The following is a 19849-nucleotide window of genomic DNA, read 5'->3' on the forward strand; positions in this document are numbered from 1 at the left end:
TGATTATATTTAGCTCAAGTCTGCAATACTGTCCTCTTCACAGATTGAATATAAATCTTTACAAACAGAATTTATTGTACATAAAATCCTTAATTTTCAAAAATGTATTTCAGAATATATCACTTGTAATGTCAAATTCCCTATTAACAAGGAATTATTTATATTAAAAATCTGAAGCTTTCAGTTACTGTGTCAGGGATTGGGGTGGATTAGGTTTAATGTTTGAAGGAAGAAATTTTAAATTGGGGTGAGTCTGTATATGGTATAATTTTCAGTCCCTAGAAAGCACTGTCATAAACAATCTATAAATATAAAAAGAAGCCCTATTTAGTTTTGTTAAAGAAATTCCTTCACATCAGCCAGGCACGGTGGCTCACGCCTGTAATCTCAGCACTTTGGGAGGCCGAGGCAGGCAGATCATCTGAGGTCAGGAGTTCAAGACCAGCCTGACCAATATGGAGAAATCCCATCTCTACTAAAAATACAAAATTAGCCAGACATGGAGGCGCATGCCTATAATCCCAGCTACTCAGGATGGCTGAAGCAGGAGAATTGCTTGAACCCAGCAGGCAGAGGTTGCGGGAGCTGAGATGGTGCAACTGCACTCCAGCCTGGGCAACAAGGGTGAAACTCTGTCTTAAAAAAATAAAAAATAAAAATAAAATAAAATCCTTCACATCTAAAATGTAGCTTGTTTGCTCCTAGAAATGGTGAACTTCAGAAGCATTTCATTCCTTGTACAGTTTATGTTTAATGTGTTGCAAAGTAGAGGTAAAACCAAGATCTCAGGTTATCACCTATTTCAAACCCAGAATGAAAGGGAAAATGGCTTAACCTTCGGCACTGTGGTCTTTTTCAAAGACACAAAATCTTTCGAATTCACTTTACCTTAAGACCCCAATCTTATTATAAAAGGGAAACTCTACTACTTTTACAAAGTGAGTTTCTTTCAAAACTTTGACAGTGTCCAATTTGAACTAGCCATACAAGTTGTGCCAAAATAATTATCTTGCAATTTGAAATGTTTTTTCCTTTGCAAAAAATGATACACACATGTACTAAGTTTTCCTTCCACAAAAAGACAACTGCAACTCACAAACTGGAGACTGATAATTATTAAAGGTTGTTGGCCAAGGTTAAGAGGACTTAAGGTCCTAATTTAAATGCAATCCAGAATCATCACCATCAGACAAAGGATGCAGAATCTGGTGGTCTCAAATCAGGAGACGATAAATAAAAATAAAAGAAACCATGGGAAGAAAGTCATAATTTCAAATAGCTGTATTTTTGTAGCATTTCTTGAGTAGTCAAGGTTTGCATGGACTACATACTGCTTTACCCTTTAGGAATAGCACCCAAACCCAGAATAAAACTGAGGATCACTAACCATGATTAGAAATACACAGAAGAACTTATGAAGTTTATCTTTGCTTTATAGTGGATTGTAAATCTATGATCTAGAAATTCTAGTATAATAGGATAATTCTAGTATAATACAAAGTAGATTTACAGGGACACAACAGAGTTATCAGTCAAAAGTAGCATTTTCTTTTCATGCCCATTATGTGCAGAATGAAGTTTTAAATGCTGAATGGAGTTACTACTATGAATTGAGCACCCCAAATCTGAAAATTGGAAATGCTTCAAACCCAAAACTTTCTGAGCACCAAGATGATACCCAAATGCTCACTGGAGCATTTCGGATTTCAGATGCTTAACCGGGGCACTATGCAAATATTCTAAAATCCAAAATCTGAAACACTCTGGTCCCCAAGAATTTTGGATAAGGGATATTCAACTCGTATTCCCTTTTTTTCTTACTTACAATAAAAAGTAAGAGCTTTGGATTTAACTCAATGATAAAATATATAATGTATCATGCAATTATTTTTAGGGTATGCCACATAACCTTATAAGCTATTTCCTCCAACTGTCTGATTTAAAAGTTATAAATCTTTTTGACAAGGTTCATTTTCATTACCATAAATACATCAGGAAAAGAATGACCCCATCCTGAAGCCAGGTGGCAGCTGCTTCAAAAAGTCTAATCTGCTTATTGATGAAAAGCCAAAAAGGGAATAAATGATTGCTATTGATTCCCATGATAGCTCTACACAGATCCAGTAACTTCTCTGGATTAGTATAGATAGAAGCCAATTAGTTGTATTTCATATGTAAATAATAGCATAAAGAAGTACAAAAAAAAATTCATTGGATTGCTTTATCCTAAAGCACAAGGCACACATTTTGAAAGTCACTTCAAACACAGTTCTTGCTTATGGAGCTCTCTTTCTCTTAGGCAGAAATTTTTAAAATAAATTTAAACTCATCCAGCTGTGTATATTCAAGAACTACCAAAAGTCACAAGGCATAGTAAGTTTCAGCTGTTCTCCTCTCACTAGTGTTATCAATAACACATAATGAGTTAGTTCATACATCATCACAGCTGTGCACGCCACAGCTAACTTGGCTAATTTAACTACTCCAGTAGAGTTCAGGAGCTTGCTCTAGTTTAGCTAATTCACTATGCAAGTCATATAGGGATTATAACAGTATACGCTTTTTATGATCATTAATATACATTTCTCTTTTATATAGAGTTTCTGTGAAGTCATCTAATGGTATTGTCCCTTGGACAGATTTTAAAAATAGACTTCTAAGGGCAATTAGCAATCAAAATCACTCAGCAACTAAAACTGACAACACTCTAGCCTTAAGCCTTAAAGCAACTAAAACTCCCTATCAGTAAGCATTAATCCCAAAAGAAAAAAATCCTGTCCTCTGAAAAAATTAATAATGGATTCAGGGTTTACAACTTTCCTCTTCCTCTTCACCTCCACTCTCTTTCAATAAATTCAGAATTAGAAATAATCACTGGTCATATGTGCACCTGCAGGTAGCCTCCAAAATAAGGTTTGCAGTGTGTCCCTTCTTGATAGGTGGAAATAACTAGAAAATTGTTCTGGCTCAATTTAAAATGAATGTAATATGAAACTAGTGGTGATCTTGTTTGCTAAAGAGAGATTTGCACAACCTCCATATTTTCAATTATCCACAACAGTACTCCACAGTGTGCAAGGCTCTTTTAAAACTGCTTAATTCTGCCATCCAATGTCATCGTCTACTAAGGATGAGTGCCTACACTGTTCGAGACTGTGCTTTCTTAATCTAAAATACAACACTCAATGTTGTTTCTCAACTGTATATTTGGAATTTGGAAATTCTCCAAAGCTCATCTCGTGTGCAAAAAAGAAGCCTCAGCATCTATATCTGGGAAGTTCATACACACTAGTACGCAGTTGATGTTGGCAATGAACGTTTGTAGATGTGCAAAAGCAGAATGAGAAAGCAAAGTGGGATTACATCATAATTTCATTACAAGGAATAAATAAGTATGTATTATTGAAATCCTTTCTTAATGTGCTTTTAGTATCTAAGCATCTTGACTAAAAAGTTGGAAAGGTCCTGTGAATTTATCTAGTTCAACTTCCTTTCCAATTTCATTCCTGAGAATAAAATGAACACTATACATCTAATTTAGATTTAGGTATTAAATCCAATACATTTGCAAAGCTAAATAAAAAGATTTTTATCTGTACAGTTTGAAACTATGAACTTTCATCTCTGCTAGAGACCCAGAACTATGAACTTTCCCCAAGTATCACACAATGAATATGTTATGGATACAGAATATAATGATTTACCAAACCATATAAACTACTGAAAACAGTGGGATAAACAACTGCCATTCATTATTCATTATTTCTGAATCCAAAGACTGCTGGTTCCAACTTGGACATATACACAGCTGAACACACACTTCCTGGTTATGTGCAATCTGCACAGATAGACCAGCTTTACAGGCCTGACCACAGAGATTAATAGCTTTAGCCAAATAATGTGGTAACCATGTGAACCTGGGCTGCTTCAGCTTGTTTGTGAATCTCTCAGCAAGGCTCAACATGCCGTTATCTGCATCTTGTTGCCAGGAAACACAACATCGCTTTAGAATACAAGGAAAACCAGGTTGCAATGACCACAGGTCAACTTCCCAAAAGCCTAATTTTTGACACTTAGCTATCTACTATATTACAACATTTCTTCCTGTAATCTTCAGAGAACTTCACTTCACTAGTAATTTAACAGTTAACACTTTTTGTTATTTTCCCAGGATAGGACCACTTATTACCACTAACAATGTAGTAGGAGCAATGATAATTATAATAATTCACTTATACTTTTCTTTTCCCAAGTGTCAGATAAACATTAGTTTACTTCATTAAAACTGATTTGGAAATCAAGCACCCATTGCAACTACCTCATAATACAATAATGCATGCTTATGGGCCTATATCTATGTCTATTCTTAAGCAAAATAATCTTACCAAAGGATAAAAAATACCCATATGCTCCTGACCTAAGAATTCCTGGATTTTCTAGGATCAAAATGATTGTCTTGCCTTGTTCTCATGGTAACAGAATGTCATGTGTTGGCCAATAATCCTGCTAGTTTCTTCCTGATCAATTCAAACAGATAGAAACTTAATGTACCAAGATGCTGAAGTACTCAGCAGACTGGAAATTTGCTTCATGAGAGTGAAGTGGGAGCCACTGTTCTGCAGAGTTTTGCAATCTGGAGATAGAAGGATTAGAGTGGCTTTGAGAATATACAAAATTAATTACCCTTGACATAGCAATTAGAATTGCTAGCTCATGGGCAACAGAGACTTTGGAAAATACCTTATTAAAAATATTTTTAAGATAAAATGGAAAAACATTTTTCTCTTCCAATGCTGGTTTGAAAAAGTAAGTTAAAAGTACTTAGCTGTATTATAAGATATTCACTACAGAAGCAAGGTGGAATCTTGAATGTAATACATTATCAAGATAATACATTTACAGTCAGGAAAACTATACTCTTGATATGACCTTACTTTTATCTCATAGGGTCTTCTATGTAATACTTTTGAATTTGGGCTTTACACTGTTTCTTCTTGTTCCACACTTCCCTTTTGAAACACAAAATGCAAAGTTCAAGTCTCATGATAATTAAGTTGCTAAAAAGACACATGGATTTCTGTACTATATAACTGAAATATTAAAATTATTAAAAGACAACCATTTACCCATTACTGAAGGGAACGAGATAAATGAAGAAAAAAAAAAAAAAAAAAAAAAAAAAGACCAAGTTTCTGTAATGTGAACAAGCTCTCGCACCAGTCAGAATTCAGAAGGTTGACATGAAAACTATCAGAATCAGACAACTTGGAAATGGTTTACTGCCACCATTTGCTGACTCTCTAAATACATGGGTAGTGTAAACCAACATATCTGTGAACAAAGATGACTCTTAAGGAAGTGTTTTCTCCTGGACTTCTGGGATGGTATATTCAGTGTATTTCCACTCCCCTCTCCCCACCTCAATATGGGTCATGCATCTCAGTACTATACCAGGCCATTCATTAGCTATGAAGCTGTTAGGTTGCCCTCATGGCCTCCCCAATCAGGCAGCATGGACAGAAGTGCTCTCCTCTCCCTTTTAATTTTAATCCTTACTCTTGGTCATACACAAATAGCTATTAACACCACACACTTTAGCTCCTTCTATGCTACAGGAGAAATAACTTAGAGATGCAAAGATTAATGCTTATTATATAGCCATTTTTGCACAAGCAACTTTACATCAGGCAACTATCATTTTCTTCATTTTAAATTTTAAAGAAGAATTCAGATGTAGAAATACCAGTTCCCTGCAGTGAATGCTGCTTAGACATCCATACTAAAAGAACTGAGTTATGTGTATATACACATCTTGCATACCAAAACTCAAGGATAATTGTTTGAGTAATAAACATACCTTAACATAAATTCATCCCTTCACTGATTGTTAAAGGACTCCTCCAAGTTAAAAAAAAAGTATCCTAAATTCTGGAATAATTTATTTTATCTATAATATAAACTTAATGGAGAAAAGCTCCAAGGAAACTAATAAAAAGATCCAGAAGTATGGGAAGAACTTCTGAATCACTCACAGAAAAGATGTTTATACCATTCGAAATGAAGAGGGCCACAAACATCTCTGACAATACTATTCTTCTTTAAAAAATAACAGCTACTCAATGTGCAGAGCTTTAAAATTAAACAAATTAGGTGTTCATTATTTATGTTATAGTAAGATTCACCGGACTTTCTTTCAAAAGCCAGCTTTTCTTGGGTGATTAAAACAGTATTTAATTCACAATATTTAATGTATGTGCAACTTCTCAGTCACACGCACGTTGAACTGAGTGACATATGAATTGTTCAAATCATAAAACCTTCATTGTCTGGTTGAGTTAATAGCCTGCATTCACCCACCATGAAAAATCAGGATAGCATAGTCAAAAGAATAATAGTGGAAAAAAAGAAAACCTGTTACTACTGAAAGAAACCACCCTACTAAGCTTTTAGGCTTCTTTACCTTCTCTATAGCATTTAACAACAGTTCTACACATTGTTATAAATACATACCCATACTTCATTCTCATTCTATCATTTTCTGGGTTACAGTAAAATCTTTCCAAGTGCTCCTGAGAATCATTGAATACACTCTGCCACTTTTGAGTAGTTGTCCTTTTGATCTGCCAATGATATGGCAAGACGGTGTGGTGCTTCAAACAATCCCTGCCATAAATACAAGTGCCTTGCAGAAAGTCCATGCAAATTTCAATTCCGTTCTCTTGGTGAGTGTGGTACTGCAATTGGTTCACCAGCTCAAACACGAGGTCAAGTGAAGCCTCTTCACTTTTGTCCTGGAAGAGCTCAGTACTCAGTTTATCACTGGTGTCCAAAATGTATTGGATTGTAAAACTGTTTTCTTGGAAAATGCCTGGAACATAATCTATGACTTTGTCTAAGCAGTCAGGACTAGTAGGAACATCACTTGAAACTGGGTGCAAGAGATCAGTCTGGAAGTGACCTGCTGTAGAATCTGCCACCGTCCCACTGAGGGTTTCTGATGGAAAGCTGTGATCTTGGATTGGAACCACTTGTTCTGGAGTTTCAGTGGAAGGATGGGCTTCCGGTATCTGGTCCCCAACATTTGTCCTATCAGGTATCAGAACAGACATATTATTTTCTGCTGGTGGGCATGATGAATTGATTTCCATGGCTTTCTTCATCATAGGTTCATGTAAGCTGTTCTCATCTGTACTCTGGTTCCTAGATCTAAAAACCCCATCAAGCGAGCCAGATTCTAGAAGAGTGTTTAATATTGGCCTCAGAGACCTCAGGGTTCCAGTTCCCAATCTTTTCTGATCCTTTTTCTTAAAACAAGTCTTCAATGGAGTGATCTTCTCAGAGAGTCTCATTTGGCATGAAAAGTTATCAGGAGGAGAGGGAGGCTGCACTACACAGTCTGGCTCAGGTTCGGTGGTTTCCATTTCCATGATGTGGATTAGTTCCAACTGCTCCTCAGAGTCTAAAAATTCTACGAGGAAAGGAAGGAAGATGATCATTTACAAACTGACAGCAACTGGATTTCATTCATTCACTAAAATGTTTTGTTTTTGTCCTAATTCCCTGAAACCATTCCTGTTATACTATATTTAGTTTTTACAGGTCAATGTTAAATTTTATTGAGAAATTAAGGCTCCAAAGCACTCAAGGCTATCCAAAAGCACACAGCAGGTAAAAGTAGAAGAGTCTTTCAATAGGCCATTGGCATGCATTTGTGGGCTGAATACACAAGAGTTTGAAATTCTGCCAGGTTATGAATTTTTACTATAAGGCTAGAGTGGGGTGGGAAATGGGAGGTAGAAATAACTGTGTCTAGATGATGACAGCAGGGAAACCACACTTCCCCTCAGCTTTGCGGTTCTCTTCATAGTTGTTGATGTATCACCTATCTCATGAGTTGACAAAAAGTTTAAAAGTTCATCAAATGAAAGATAAACTTCAAACTTAAACTGTGAGTGAATTTAAGGGTATAAGAATATACACAAGAAACAGGGGCTCTCAACTGAAATACTATATGGGAGAAAGCCAGGAGTTTGTTAAGCATTTCTATATTCAGAAAGCTCTAATAAACTATCCAAGAATGTTGAGTCTACTTTTGCAACCCCCAAAAACATTACCATTGCTGATGGAATATAAGGGTGTGTTTAGTAACGAAGCCCCATCAGCAACAACCACTGCACACTATGTCAGAAGACAAGCACAACTTGGTAACACAGAAAAAGCCTCCTAGTTCTCGTCCTTAGAAAAGTTACATATATACATTTTTAAAGGGCAAATGAAGGCATATTATAGAAAAATAAAACAACAATATAAAACACGCACCAAATTTCAGATTCCTAATCAACTACTGAAAGAGACAAAAAAAGTCCTTTCTTCCAAGAATCAGACCCCTTGAAAAAAACTGAAATTTGAAAACATTTACTGAGATTGTGCCAGGTGAGAAAGGAATGGTGATGAGCAATTAATCCTCTTCTCTCTTGTCCAATAAACTGAAAGAGATCTGTGACGCAAGGTCCCATGACTTAATCAAATATGCATCCTAGGTGCCCAGTAAAGTGCCTAGCTACCACAATGCACACAGCTGGTGTTCCACATAATTTTGTCGGCTGAATTACTTAAGAAAAGCACATATCAAATGCTTAGTTCTTTGGTGTTTGTGGGTCAACAACAAAAGATAAAACTGAGTGTCCCCAAAAGTGAATATTAAAAATCTAATTGGAGAGAGTCATAAATCTATGTGTAAGAAGTCCATCACATTCAGAAAAGTAAAATACAAAGCACAGTTTATAACAAAGTGTTAAATGTACATAAGTACAAAAGGAAAAGGCAGAAAAAGGAGAGTTCACTGTGAGCTGGCATTGTTAGGGAAAGCTTCACGAAGAAGAAGGGATCTGACATGAGACATAAATCAACTGGAAAGCCGCCAAGCCAGGCGTTATTATTCATCATTTGGTGCTATTGCCTCAAGGCACAATTGGCACAGATTGTGGTATTCCCTCTCCACCATACCAAACCGGACTGCGCTTTCCCCACGCGCACACACTCTAACCACTCCTATCAAACCCAATCAAGGTAAAAGAGACACTAAATCGATTTTATTTATATGTGTGTCTGCAAGTACACACGCAAGCGCGCGCGCAACTTTTCCTATTATTGCCCTTCATCAAACTCGGAAACAAAACTGGGAGGAAGCAGCAGAGAACTGGAGGAGTGGCTGGAGGGGGAAAGCCACTAGAACCTAGTTCCTCAATTAGTTTTCATAACAGAAAAATAAAGATGCGAAGGACACATCCTCCGGTCTCCAGCGGCAGGCGACACACCGTGACACCCCGCGACACCCCTCACCTCGTGACGCCGGGGTTCTCCAGCACTCCCGGCCGAATGCACTTTCCGAAGAAACCGCCGCTCCAAAGCCTGCCAGCCCGCCGCCGCGCGACACCCCGGCGCCGAGCCCGGGTCCGAGCGACGCCTCCTGCCGGCCGCGGCGGTTTGCTCAGCTCCTGGTCCCGGGCCGCGCCAACTCCGCGCAGCGCCGCTGAGGCGCCGCCCGGCTCTGCAATTCCGGGTGTTCCCGGGCGTCCCCGCCCCCGCCTTCCCCTCAGCAGGCGCCTGGGCGCCCCCCAACCCCTGTCCAGCCTCCTTCGGACCAACGACCCGCCCCGGCCTCCCTATATCCAAGAGGCCATTCGCAGCGCCTTCTGCCTTTAATTCTTTTTTATCCCCTCAGCCCACCTCCCGAAGAGCGTCCAGCGGGTCTCGGGGGCTCGCAGAACTGAGCCGCGAAGCGCCGGGGAAACGCGGCGGGCGCTTCCCGCGGCGGCAGGGAGGAAGACGAAGACTTGCGCGCTCTCAAAGTTAACGTGGAAACAGCTTCCAAACTTCTGGGCTGCAGCCCGAAACGCGGGGTAGCCGGAAGACTCCCGCAGCCGCCGTGCCCTCCCCCGGGTCTGGGAAGGGCTCCTCGGCGCCTCAGAGCACCCGGGGTCGGCCCGCGGGGGAGGCCGCATAGACGCGCCCCTACCCTGACCAACGGGGAAGGGGCAGGCGCCGGCGACCCCAACTAAATCCTTCGGCGCCTCGGTCTGATGTATACACCTGCCAGAGGCTCTAAGTGCCTAAGAAGTGTAACCAATTCCATCTTGATGCTGACGGGACCCGAGTGAATTCGGTACAAAGGGCAGTCTCAAAATCAATCACCCGATCCGCAAGAGCCCGGCACACTGCCGGCGCGGGGCCAGAGCCGCGAGGCCGGCGCTCGCACTCCCCGCTAGGGTCCCTCAGCCCCTCAGTGCCCTCCCGAAGCCCTTTACCTGAAAGGGACCCTGAGAGAACGGACGACAGGAGCCGAGTCGAAAGCAGTGTCCGCGCCGGAGGTCAGCGCCGAAGGCGGGAGCCGGCGTCTAGGGACCACAGAGCGGCGACGCGGCCAGTCGCGCACGGGCCATTCCGCCGCCGCGAACGCAGAAAGCCTCGATCGCGCTCCGAGTCCAGCCAGCTCGCCTGTCACCTCGATCTCTGCTTTAAGTGGCTTCCGGTCGCCTCCTCCCGACGGCCCGTCGCGGAGGCGGAGCCTGGGCGGCCGGAGCGCGGTGGGGTGGGGTGAGGAGGCCGGGCGCTCAGTGGGTGCCGAGAAGAAGACCCGCCCCCTGCGCGCGCGTGCGCGTTCGTTCGAGGGGAGGCGCGCGGGTTGTGTGCCGTGGACTTGTGCCGCGAGGGGGCGTGTCCTTTCTCGCGCCGGGGGTGTCCCCGCGGGTCCGCGTCTCCACGCGGCTGTGAGAAAGGAAGGCGTACGCCGCGTGGGACGGGCTCCACCTGCCTGCGGACAGATGGTGGGTCACTTTGTTCCGAGGTGACCCAGGCACCCGAGGGAGGATGTGAAACGGAACGACCCGTTTCGGTGCGGTTGGCTTTGTTTATTTGCCTGCTCCCCAGACGCCTCCAGCCCCTGATGTCGACGCACCCTATGAGGAAGCAAACGGCTGCCTCCGCCACTGCCACCAGACGAGGTCGCCTGCCCCGCGCCGGACAGGCCGGACGGGCTGCGCACCTGCGGTGGCCGACTGTTTCGTGGGCCTTGTACGCCACCTTGCAGAAGGGGAACCTAGCTCTGAGGTTTTGATGATAGAAACTCATTTACTTGTGTTTTAAAGCTCACAAACGCTGTAGTGACTAATTTATTCATTCAGCAAATGTCTCTCAGAGCGTCTATTACGTACCAATCATGTAGCCTGGACTTCATGCCTGTCCTCCTGGAGCTTGCAGAGCACCTCTGAAATACACAGCACATACGGAATGGCCATATTTTCTGGGCTGTAAAATACTTTAAAGTGTAACTCCATATATTGAATAGATTTTCAGTAGTGAAGGAAAAAACAATACATTTAGTTCATATAATCCGTATGTACGAAAAAACAAAAGTGCTGGTAATTCCAGACATGGAAGTTAGTAAAATCTAGGAGCTAAAAGGTAATAATCATAGACTTTATGATTCTAAGCCTTTATTAAACTGTTCTAAACGAGACTGGGTAAGCACACCAGCAATGAATAGATTAAGGGTGTTATCTCCTCAGCAGCTTATTTCAAATTGCGTCAAGGCAGGGCCATTAAACTAAGGTGAGAATGATATGGGCGGAATTCAGAGGATAATAGGTAAAAGATGAAAAACTTTACATTTAAAATCTTACTGAGACAGACCTTGGTCTGTGTCTACTCATACATAGAATTGCCTAGAAGCTCATATTTGAATTTACCATATTACTCTTGGCTTTCTATTTTTCTCGTTTGTTCTGTTTCTTTTCTGTCCTTTTGTGCCTTCTTGTAGATTATTTTTAATTCCACTCCCTTCTAACAATTAGGTTGTTATACATTCGTTATGCTTTTAGTAGTACTTCAGTTATTTACTGCTGTGTTCAAACTACCCCCAAAATATAATGACTTAAAACAATGGCTCTTTTATTTGCTCATGATTCTGAATTCTCTGGCACAGGAATTCAGTCAGGACATAGTACAGGTGGTTCATTTCTGCTCCATGATGTCTGGGGCTTCAATTAGTGTGGGCATAATGGGGCCTGGCTGGAATGGCTTAACTAGGGTCATAAGTCTTGGGACTTGAGGATGGAGATGGAGTTTCATGACAAAAATGAATGTGAACATGATGTGGAAAATATGGAGATGGAAGCCACAAGCTAAGGATGCTGGAACAGAAAGAAGTCTGTTAGCTATATACCTTGTTTTTCTCTACATGGCTTCTCCATATGGCTAATTTAGGCTTCCTCACAGCATCATAATCTTAGGATTGCAAGAGGGGACATTCCAAAAAGACAAGCCTCAATGTGCAAGCCTTTACTTTTATCATGCCTTCTAATGTGTCACTGGCCAAAGCAAGTCACATGGCCAAGCTCAGCATCAGTGTGGGAAGGAACTACACAAGATTGTGAATATTGGGAGGTGTGACATATTGGCAGTCATTTAGATTAGGGACAGACCACCTTAATCCAATCGGAGAATAATTAAAAGTTACTTCCAGGGTATAACCCAGTTCCAACTTAAAATCTTTTCTCCTTAGGTCCTGAACTCAAAATTTTTACCTGCCCAATCCCACACCCACTCCCCTTGAGGCAGTTGAAAACTCTGGCTAGTTTCTCAGCCTCTCTCCACTACTGCTTTCTGAATGTTAGTTGCCTCAAAGGGAAAAATGGCACCAAATTCTGAACTCAAAATCTTGGATTTAGGCTCCTCAGACTGCTGAAGTTTTACTGCTCCAGAAAAGGTATCCTCTACAATCTCTACCTTGGATGTGGCCCATCTTTTTTTGAAGGAGGGATGACAATGTGCCTACCTGAAAAATTCATTTCCCTAGATCCCTTGCAGTTATGGATGGCTGTGGGATACACTTCTAGACACATGCTTGAGATTTCTAGAAAAGCATTTCCTTTCCTAATACAGAGTCACCCCTTGAATTTCTTCCTTTTGTTCTTTCTTCTAGAATAATAACAGGATGGAGATGGAGTTTCATGACAAAAATGAAGGTGAATATGATGTGGAAAGTATAAAGATGGAAGCAACAAACTAAGGATGCTGGGGCAGAAAGATAGAAGGAAACTGGGTCACTCATAACATCTTGAAACTGCTGTAGTCATCCTAGACTGGCTGCCTCTAGACTTAATATGTTTAAAAAGTAAATCCCAATTTTATTAAACTTACCTGTTCTGTATAGATGAACACATTCTTAGCTAATAAACTATCATGTCTCCTAACTAGTCGTCTTCTAGGGTCTGCCAGTTAGATAGTAATGGGAGTTGGTATGTCAGAAATAGAAGAACTGTCACAAATACAACTCCTGAAACATTTCCTGATAATTCTGTAAATATACCAAATTATTGTAAGATTAAGAAACATGTTAATTAAAGAAAAACAGGAAGTAGAAGAAATAATGCCCATAGTTGAACCTTTTAAAGTCTCATTTTGGCCACGCAGTGGCTCATGCCTGTAATCGCAGCACTTTGGGAAGCTAAGGCGGGAGGATCAGTTGAGGACAGGAGTTTCAGAGCAGCCTGGCCAACATGGTAAGACCCCCATCTCTATGGAAAAAAATTTTTATTAGCTGGGCACGGTGGCATGCACCTCTAGTCCCTGCTACTTAGAAGCTGAGGAAGGGGGATTGCTTGAGCCCTAGAGGTCAAGGCTGCAGTGAGCTATGGTCACACCATTGTACTCCAGCCTGGGTAACAGAACAAAACCCTGTCTCTAAATCTCATTTTAACACTTTCATATAGTTATGATCTGTCTTATTTATTCAAGGTATTTTTCTATATTTTACCTAACATTATGTCATAAACAGCTTTCCATGTTAATATTGTCTTTTAAACAAATAGCTGTTTAATGTTCCAAGTAATTATATTTTTTGCTTATCTAGTTCATTCTCATTGCACATGTCAATTCACTTTTTTTCATAACTTATTCACTGCATATCTACTACATTCCAGTAACTGGACTAAATATTATAAGTACACATAGATGAATAAGATGTGGTTCCTCCCTGAGCACTCTTCAAAACTACAAAAGATACATATGTAGATGCAATATATATGTATACATGGCATATACATGTGTATACTTTTTATATGTGACTCTAAGATATTTAATAAGCTATTTAATTGCCTTTATTTTTTTAATTTCTTTTTTTTGAGACAGGATCTTGCTCCGTCCCCTAGGCTGGAGTGCAGTGGCGTAACTTGACTCACTGCAACCTCCGCCTCCAGGTCCAAGTGATTCTCCCGCCTCAGACACCTGAGTAGCTTTGATTACATGTGTGGGCCACCACGCTCAGCTGATTTTTGTATTTTTAATAGAGACGGGGTTTCACCATGTTGGCCAGGCTGGTCTCAAACTCCTGGCTTCAAGCAATCCACCTGCCTGGACCTCCCAAAGTGCTAGGACTATAGGCATGAGCCACTGCACCTTGCCAAATTATCTTTAAATATGCTTATAGAATGGAAATATTTTAATTTCCAATTCCTTTTATTGATAATTTCTGTCATTCTTATCTGCCGGATTTGCCTTTAGCATGACTGATCAGTTGTCAGTAGAGTACTTACAATGAACAGTTTGTTAATATAAAAGCCATTCCTTCTTACTTGAATTTCAAGTGACCCAAGGCCTCCAGTTTTCATTTTCGTTAACAGTAAGTGCTATCAAATGTAAATACCAATATTCTATTGCTTTCTGTTTTCATAATTGTTAATTTCCTAACATCCTTCTTGTGGAAAGATAATCATTTTTTGTTACCACATAAGGAAACAGTGAATAACATGACTCAGAGCAGAATGAAAAACCTGAGATTTGAAAACAAAGGCTTTATCTTTTAGCTTTGCTGTACTAAAATACAGTATTTCCCATGCTGTATATGGGAAATACAGCCAACTTGTGTAAATGGCAGACTGACAACTCCTTATCTAAGAGGGCTAAGTCCAAGCTATAATGTTTTCTATGAGTGTATATGTAAGAGTAATTTATTCTTTAACTCAAAATTGCATATGTGCATGTATCTCATATATCTAAAGTGAAAGAGGCTGGATGCAATGGCTCACAAAGCACTATAATCCCAGTGCTTTGGGAGGCCAAGGAAGGAGGATTGCTTGAGGCTAGGGGTTTATGACCAGCCAGGAAAACAGTGGGACCCCATCTCTACCAATTTTTTTTTTTTTTTTTGAGACAGAGTCTTGCTCTGTCACCCAGGCTGGAGTACAGTGGCGCCATCTCGGCTCACTGCAAACTCCGCCTCCCAGGTTCACAGCATTCTTCTGCCTAAGCCTCCAGAGTAGCTGGAACTACAGGCCCCCGCCACCACACCCGGCTAATTTTTTGAATTGTTTAGCAGAGGCGGGGTTTCACCATGTTAACCAGGATGATCTCGGTCTCCTGACCTCATGATCCGCCCGCCTCGGCTGCCCAGAGTGCTGGGATTACAGGCGTGAGCCCCCATGCCCGGCTAATAAAATTTTTAAAAAGAAATTAGCCGGGCATGGTGGCATGCACCTATAGTCCCAGCTACACGGCAGTTGAGGCAGGAAGATCACATGAGCTGAGGAGGTGGCAGTGAGCCATGGCCACATTACTGCAATCCAGCCTGGACAACAGAGCAAGACCTTGTCTCAATGAATAAATAAATAGTTGCATTACTGCAATCCAGCCTGGGCAACAGAGCAAGACCCTGTCTAAATAAACAAGTAAGTAAGTAAATAAATAAATAAATAAAATGAAACTATTATTATCTAGGCAACTGAAGTACTGTTTTTTTTTTTTTTTTTTTTGAGATGGAGTCTCGCTGTGTCGCCCAGGCGGGAGTGCGGTGGTGCGATCTCCGCTCACTGCAAGCTCCACCACCTCCCGGGTTCACGCCATTCTCCTGCCTCAGCCTCCCTAGAAGCTGGGACTACAGGCGCCCGCCACCATGCCCAGCTACTTTTTTTGTATTTTTAGTAGAGACGGGGTTTTACCGTGTTCGCCAGGATAATCTCGATCTCCTGACCTCGTGATCCGCCCGCCTTGGCCTCCCAAAGTGCTGAGATTACAGGCGTGAGCCACCGCGCTCGGCCGTACTGTTGTTTTTAAACATATAAAATTTATTATTAAAAATACTGTCTTGATGTTGTTATAATGAACTGACTCCTGGAACTTACTCGAAGGAAGATTTCCTATTTCCTTGCACTCGGGATTCTAGAACAAGATAAGATTTGGGCTGTAATTTATTTACTTCTAGTAGGTTTTAAATATGTTGTTGATGGGAGAAGATTAGAAAATGCTCCTAGGGAATATGTCAGGCAGCAAGGTAGGGGATTAATGAATTAAAGGTAACCTCAAAGGTAGGTTGGTTTAGAGCCTGTCATGAACATGCTTTGATAAATGTAAACTTAAAATACATATTTTCATAAGGTGATGGAATATGCACCTTGCAGACCATTTCCAAGTTTTAAAAATATCTCTCAGTTATAGTTTCCTCCCTCTTGAAACTCACTTTTTTCTCTGCCTCTGACGAGGCAGCAGAGTGCTTCTGTCTGGGAAAGGTGAGGGTTCCAAGGCCTAGTAGAAAATGAAACAGATAAAGTGTGAATAAGACAAGTTCTAAAACGCTTAAGCAAGATCACAAACTATTCTGATTATCTAAGATTTACATTTGTAAATTGCCTAATCATCTGCTTGACCGTTTTGTTTCCTCAAGATCCCTAACAGTCAAGTGTTCTCTTCGATCCCCTTCAGTTTTGGACCTGTTGAGTAATTCTCACAGCACATACTGAAAGTACTGTCTCATCTAACTGGCTTTAGTTCTATATGAGATGATTTCCTCAGAGAAATCCCCAGATGTTTTCCTGATCATTCAATCAATTGATTCAACACACATTTATCTAGTAGTAGTTATGCAATGGTGACTAAGACAGTCTCCATTTGTCAGTTTCTTGTAGGGAAGTCTGTGAACTGACCACCCAGAATCACTTGGGAAAGCCTGCTGCAGATGCCCTAGTCCCACCCTAGTCCTCCTGAATCTCAGAGAACAGGTCAGGAGAATCTGCACTTTGCAAAAATTCTCTAGGCACTACTGCTTTAAGAGCTCATAGTCTTTTAAAACACTTGCGAGTGGGGAGGAGGTGGCTTATGGGTGTGACCAAGTAGGAAGACAAACACACTAGCATGGTAAGTGCCATAATAGAGATTTACATGCAAGGCCAAATACAGTCAGCCCTCAGCATCTGCACACTCCACATCCACAGATTCATCCAACCACAGATCAAAAATATTTAGGAAAGAAAACAGTAAAAAAACTAATGCAAATAAAAATACAATATAACAACTATTTACATAGCATTTTATTAAGTAGTATAAGTAACCCAGAGATGACTTGAAGTAGATAGGAGGATGTGCATAGGGTATGCAAATACTATACCGTTTTCTGTAGGGGACTTGAGCATCCATGGATTTTGGTATCTTGGGAGTTCCTGGGACCTTGTGCCTGAGAATGCCAAGGGACGGTTGCATAGAGATGATGAATTAAGTCTAACTATATTGTCAGAGAAGAGGATTACCATCAGCAGATTTCTTGAAGTAGCTAGAAGTATTATTCTTTAGACTGTTAAGAGACTCAGCTGTTTTTTACTTGGGGTACATCTAAAATCCAATAGAAAAAAAAAAATGTAAAACCTCTACTTAAAAAAATAAGTGAATTCCCAACTAAAATTAAAGATCTTGATAATCGTGTGCAGAGATCATCTGAGTTAACAGCACTTCTACTTGTGTGAATTTATCCTGAGGATATAATTAGAGTTTATGTGCATGGGTTTGGTTACAAATCTCTTTCCGACAGCAAATAAATTGTGACTGAGTGCTCATTTTCATCCAGCTCCAGACACAGTTCTCTGTGAGAAAGCTTTCCTCTCCCCACTTCTTATACTGTCAAAGACATTCCGGGACATGAAGAGTTCCCATTTTTGCTATTCAGGCACTGAAAAGCCAATACTCTGTTTTTATAGTAAAGAAGGTTTTTGGTTTATTTGTTTTGTTTTCCCCCAGCACAGTAATAGAATTTAGAAATTGAATTCATTAATATTCCTTGGCAGCCTCACTATGCAGTCTCCTGTACACGGCATATGTTTTCATGTTGATGTCCAAATTCAATATGGTGATTTTGGCTGACTGGACAACCTAGCCATTCACTAAAGAGAGATCATTCTGATGCCCACCTGCCTTTTATCTCTGACTCCTCCACTAGGCAGATAACTCCTGCGTTTTTTTTTTATTTATTTTTTATTTTTTATTTTTTTTATTTTTATTTTTTTAATTATTATTATTATACTTTAAGTTCTAGGGTACATGTGCATAACGTGCAGGTTTGTTACATATGTATACTTGTGCTATGTTGCTGTGCTGCACCCATCAACTCGTCAGCACCAATCAACTCCTCATTTACATCAGGTATAACTCCCAATGCAGTCCCTCCCCCCTCCCCGCTCCCCATGATAGGCCCCGGTGTGTGATGTTCCCCTTCCCGAGTCCAAGTGATCTCATTGTTCAGTTCCCACCTATGAGTGAGAACATGCGGTGTTTGGTTTTCTGTTCTTGTGATAGTTTGCTAAGAATGATGGTTTCCAGCTGCATCCATGTCCCTACAAAGGACACAAACTCATCCTTTTTTATGGCTGCATAGTATTCCATGGTGTATATGTGCCACATTTTCTTAATCCAGTCTGTCACTGATGGACATTTGAGTTGATTCCAAGTCTTTGCTATTGTGAATAGTGCCGCAATAAACATACGTGTGCATGTGTCTTTATAGTAGCATGATTTATAATCCTTTGGGTATATACCCAGTAATGGGATGGCTGGGTCATATGGTATATCTAGTTCTAGATCCTTGAGGAATCACCATACTGTTTTCCATAATAGTTGAACTAGTTTACAGTCCCACCAACAGTGTAAAAGTGTTCCTATTTCTCCACATCCTCTCCAGCACCTGTTGTTTCCTGACTTGTGAATGATCACCATTCTAACTGGTGTGAGATGGTATCTCATTGTGGTTTTGATTTGCATTTCTCTGATGACCAGTGATGATGAGCAATTTTTCATGTGTCTGTTGGCTGTATGAATATCTTCTTTTGAGAAATGTCTGTTCATATCCTTTGCCCACATTTTGATGGGGTTGTTTGTTTTTTCTTGTAAATTTGTTTGAGTTCTTTGTAGGTTCTGGATATTAGCCCTTTGTCAGATGAGTAGATTGCAAAAATTTTCTCCCATTCTGTAGGTTGCCTGTTCACTCTGATGGTAGTTTCTTTTGCTGTGCAGAAGCTCTTTAGTTTGATGAGATCCCATTTGTCAATTTTGGCTTTTGCTGCCGTTGCTTTTGGTGTTTTAGACATGAAGTCTTTGCCCATGCCTATGTCCTGAATGGTACTACCTAGGTTTTCCTCTAGGATTTTTATGGTATTAGGTCTAACATTTAAGTCTCTAATCCATCTTGAATTAATTTTCATATAAGGAGTAAGGAAAGGATCCAGTTTCAGCTTTCTACTTATGGCTAGCCAATTTTCCCAGCACCATTTATTAAATAGGGAATCCTTTCCCCATTTCTTGTTTCTCTCAGGTTTGTCAAAAATCAGATGGCTGTAGATGTGTGGTATTATTTCTGAGGACTCTATTCTGTTCCATTGGTCTATATCTCTGTTTTGGTACCAGTACCATGCTGTTTTGGTTACTGTAGCCTTGTAGTATAGTTTGAAGTCAGGTAGCGTGATGCCTCCAGCTTTGTTCTTTTGACTTAGGATTGTCTTGGAGATGTGGGGTCTTTTTTGGTTCCATATGAACT

At 40.7% G+C, this 19849-nt stretch overlaps 1 protein-coding gene and 1 long non-coding RNA gene across 2 annotated transcripts in view; one reads left to right on the top strand and one right to left on the bottom strand.

The window, feature by feature from the left end:
* Positions 1-10522, bottom strand: part of TIPARP (TCDD inducible poly(ADP-ribose) polymerase) — a 30474-nt gene extending 19952 nt beyond the window's left edge. The window contains exons 1-2 of the mRNA XM_008008616.3: positions 10308-10522; positions 6511-7468 (exon numbers count right to left, since the gene is read on the bottom strand). Coding sequence (XP_008006807.1) covers positions 6511-7427 — 917 coding nt within the window. The 5' untranslated portion in view covers positions 7428-7468; positions 10308-10522. The remainder of the gene's footprint in view (positions 1-6510; positions 7469-10307) is intronic.
* A 123-nt stretch (positions 10523-10645) lies between these two features.
* On the top strand, positions 10646-13250 carry LOC103242034 (uncharacterized). The gene is made up of 2 exons (XR_012095561.1): positions 10646-10826; positions 12983-13250. It is a non-coding gene; the product is annotated as an uncharacterized lncRNA (long non-coding RNA).
* Positions 13251-19849: the final 6599 nt, after the last annotated feature.

Source organism: Chlorocebus sabaeus, chromosome 15 (genome assembly GCF_047675955.1).
Source record: "Chlorocebus sabaeus isolate Y175 chromosome 15, mChlSab1.0.hap1, whole genome shotgun sequence".
Classification (NCBI taxonomy): domain Eukaryota; kingdom Metazoa; phylum Chordata; class Mammalia; order Primates; family Cercopithecidae; genus Chlorocebus; species Chlorocebus sabaeus.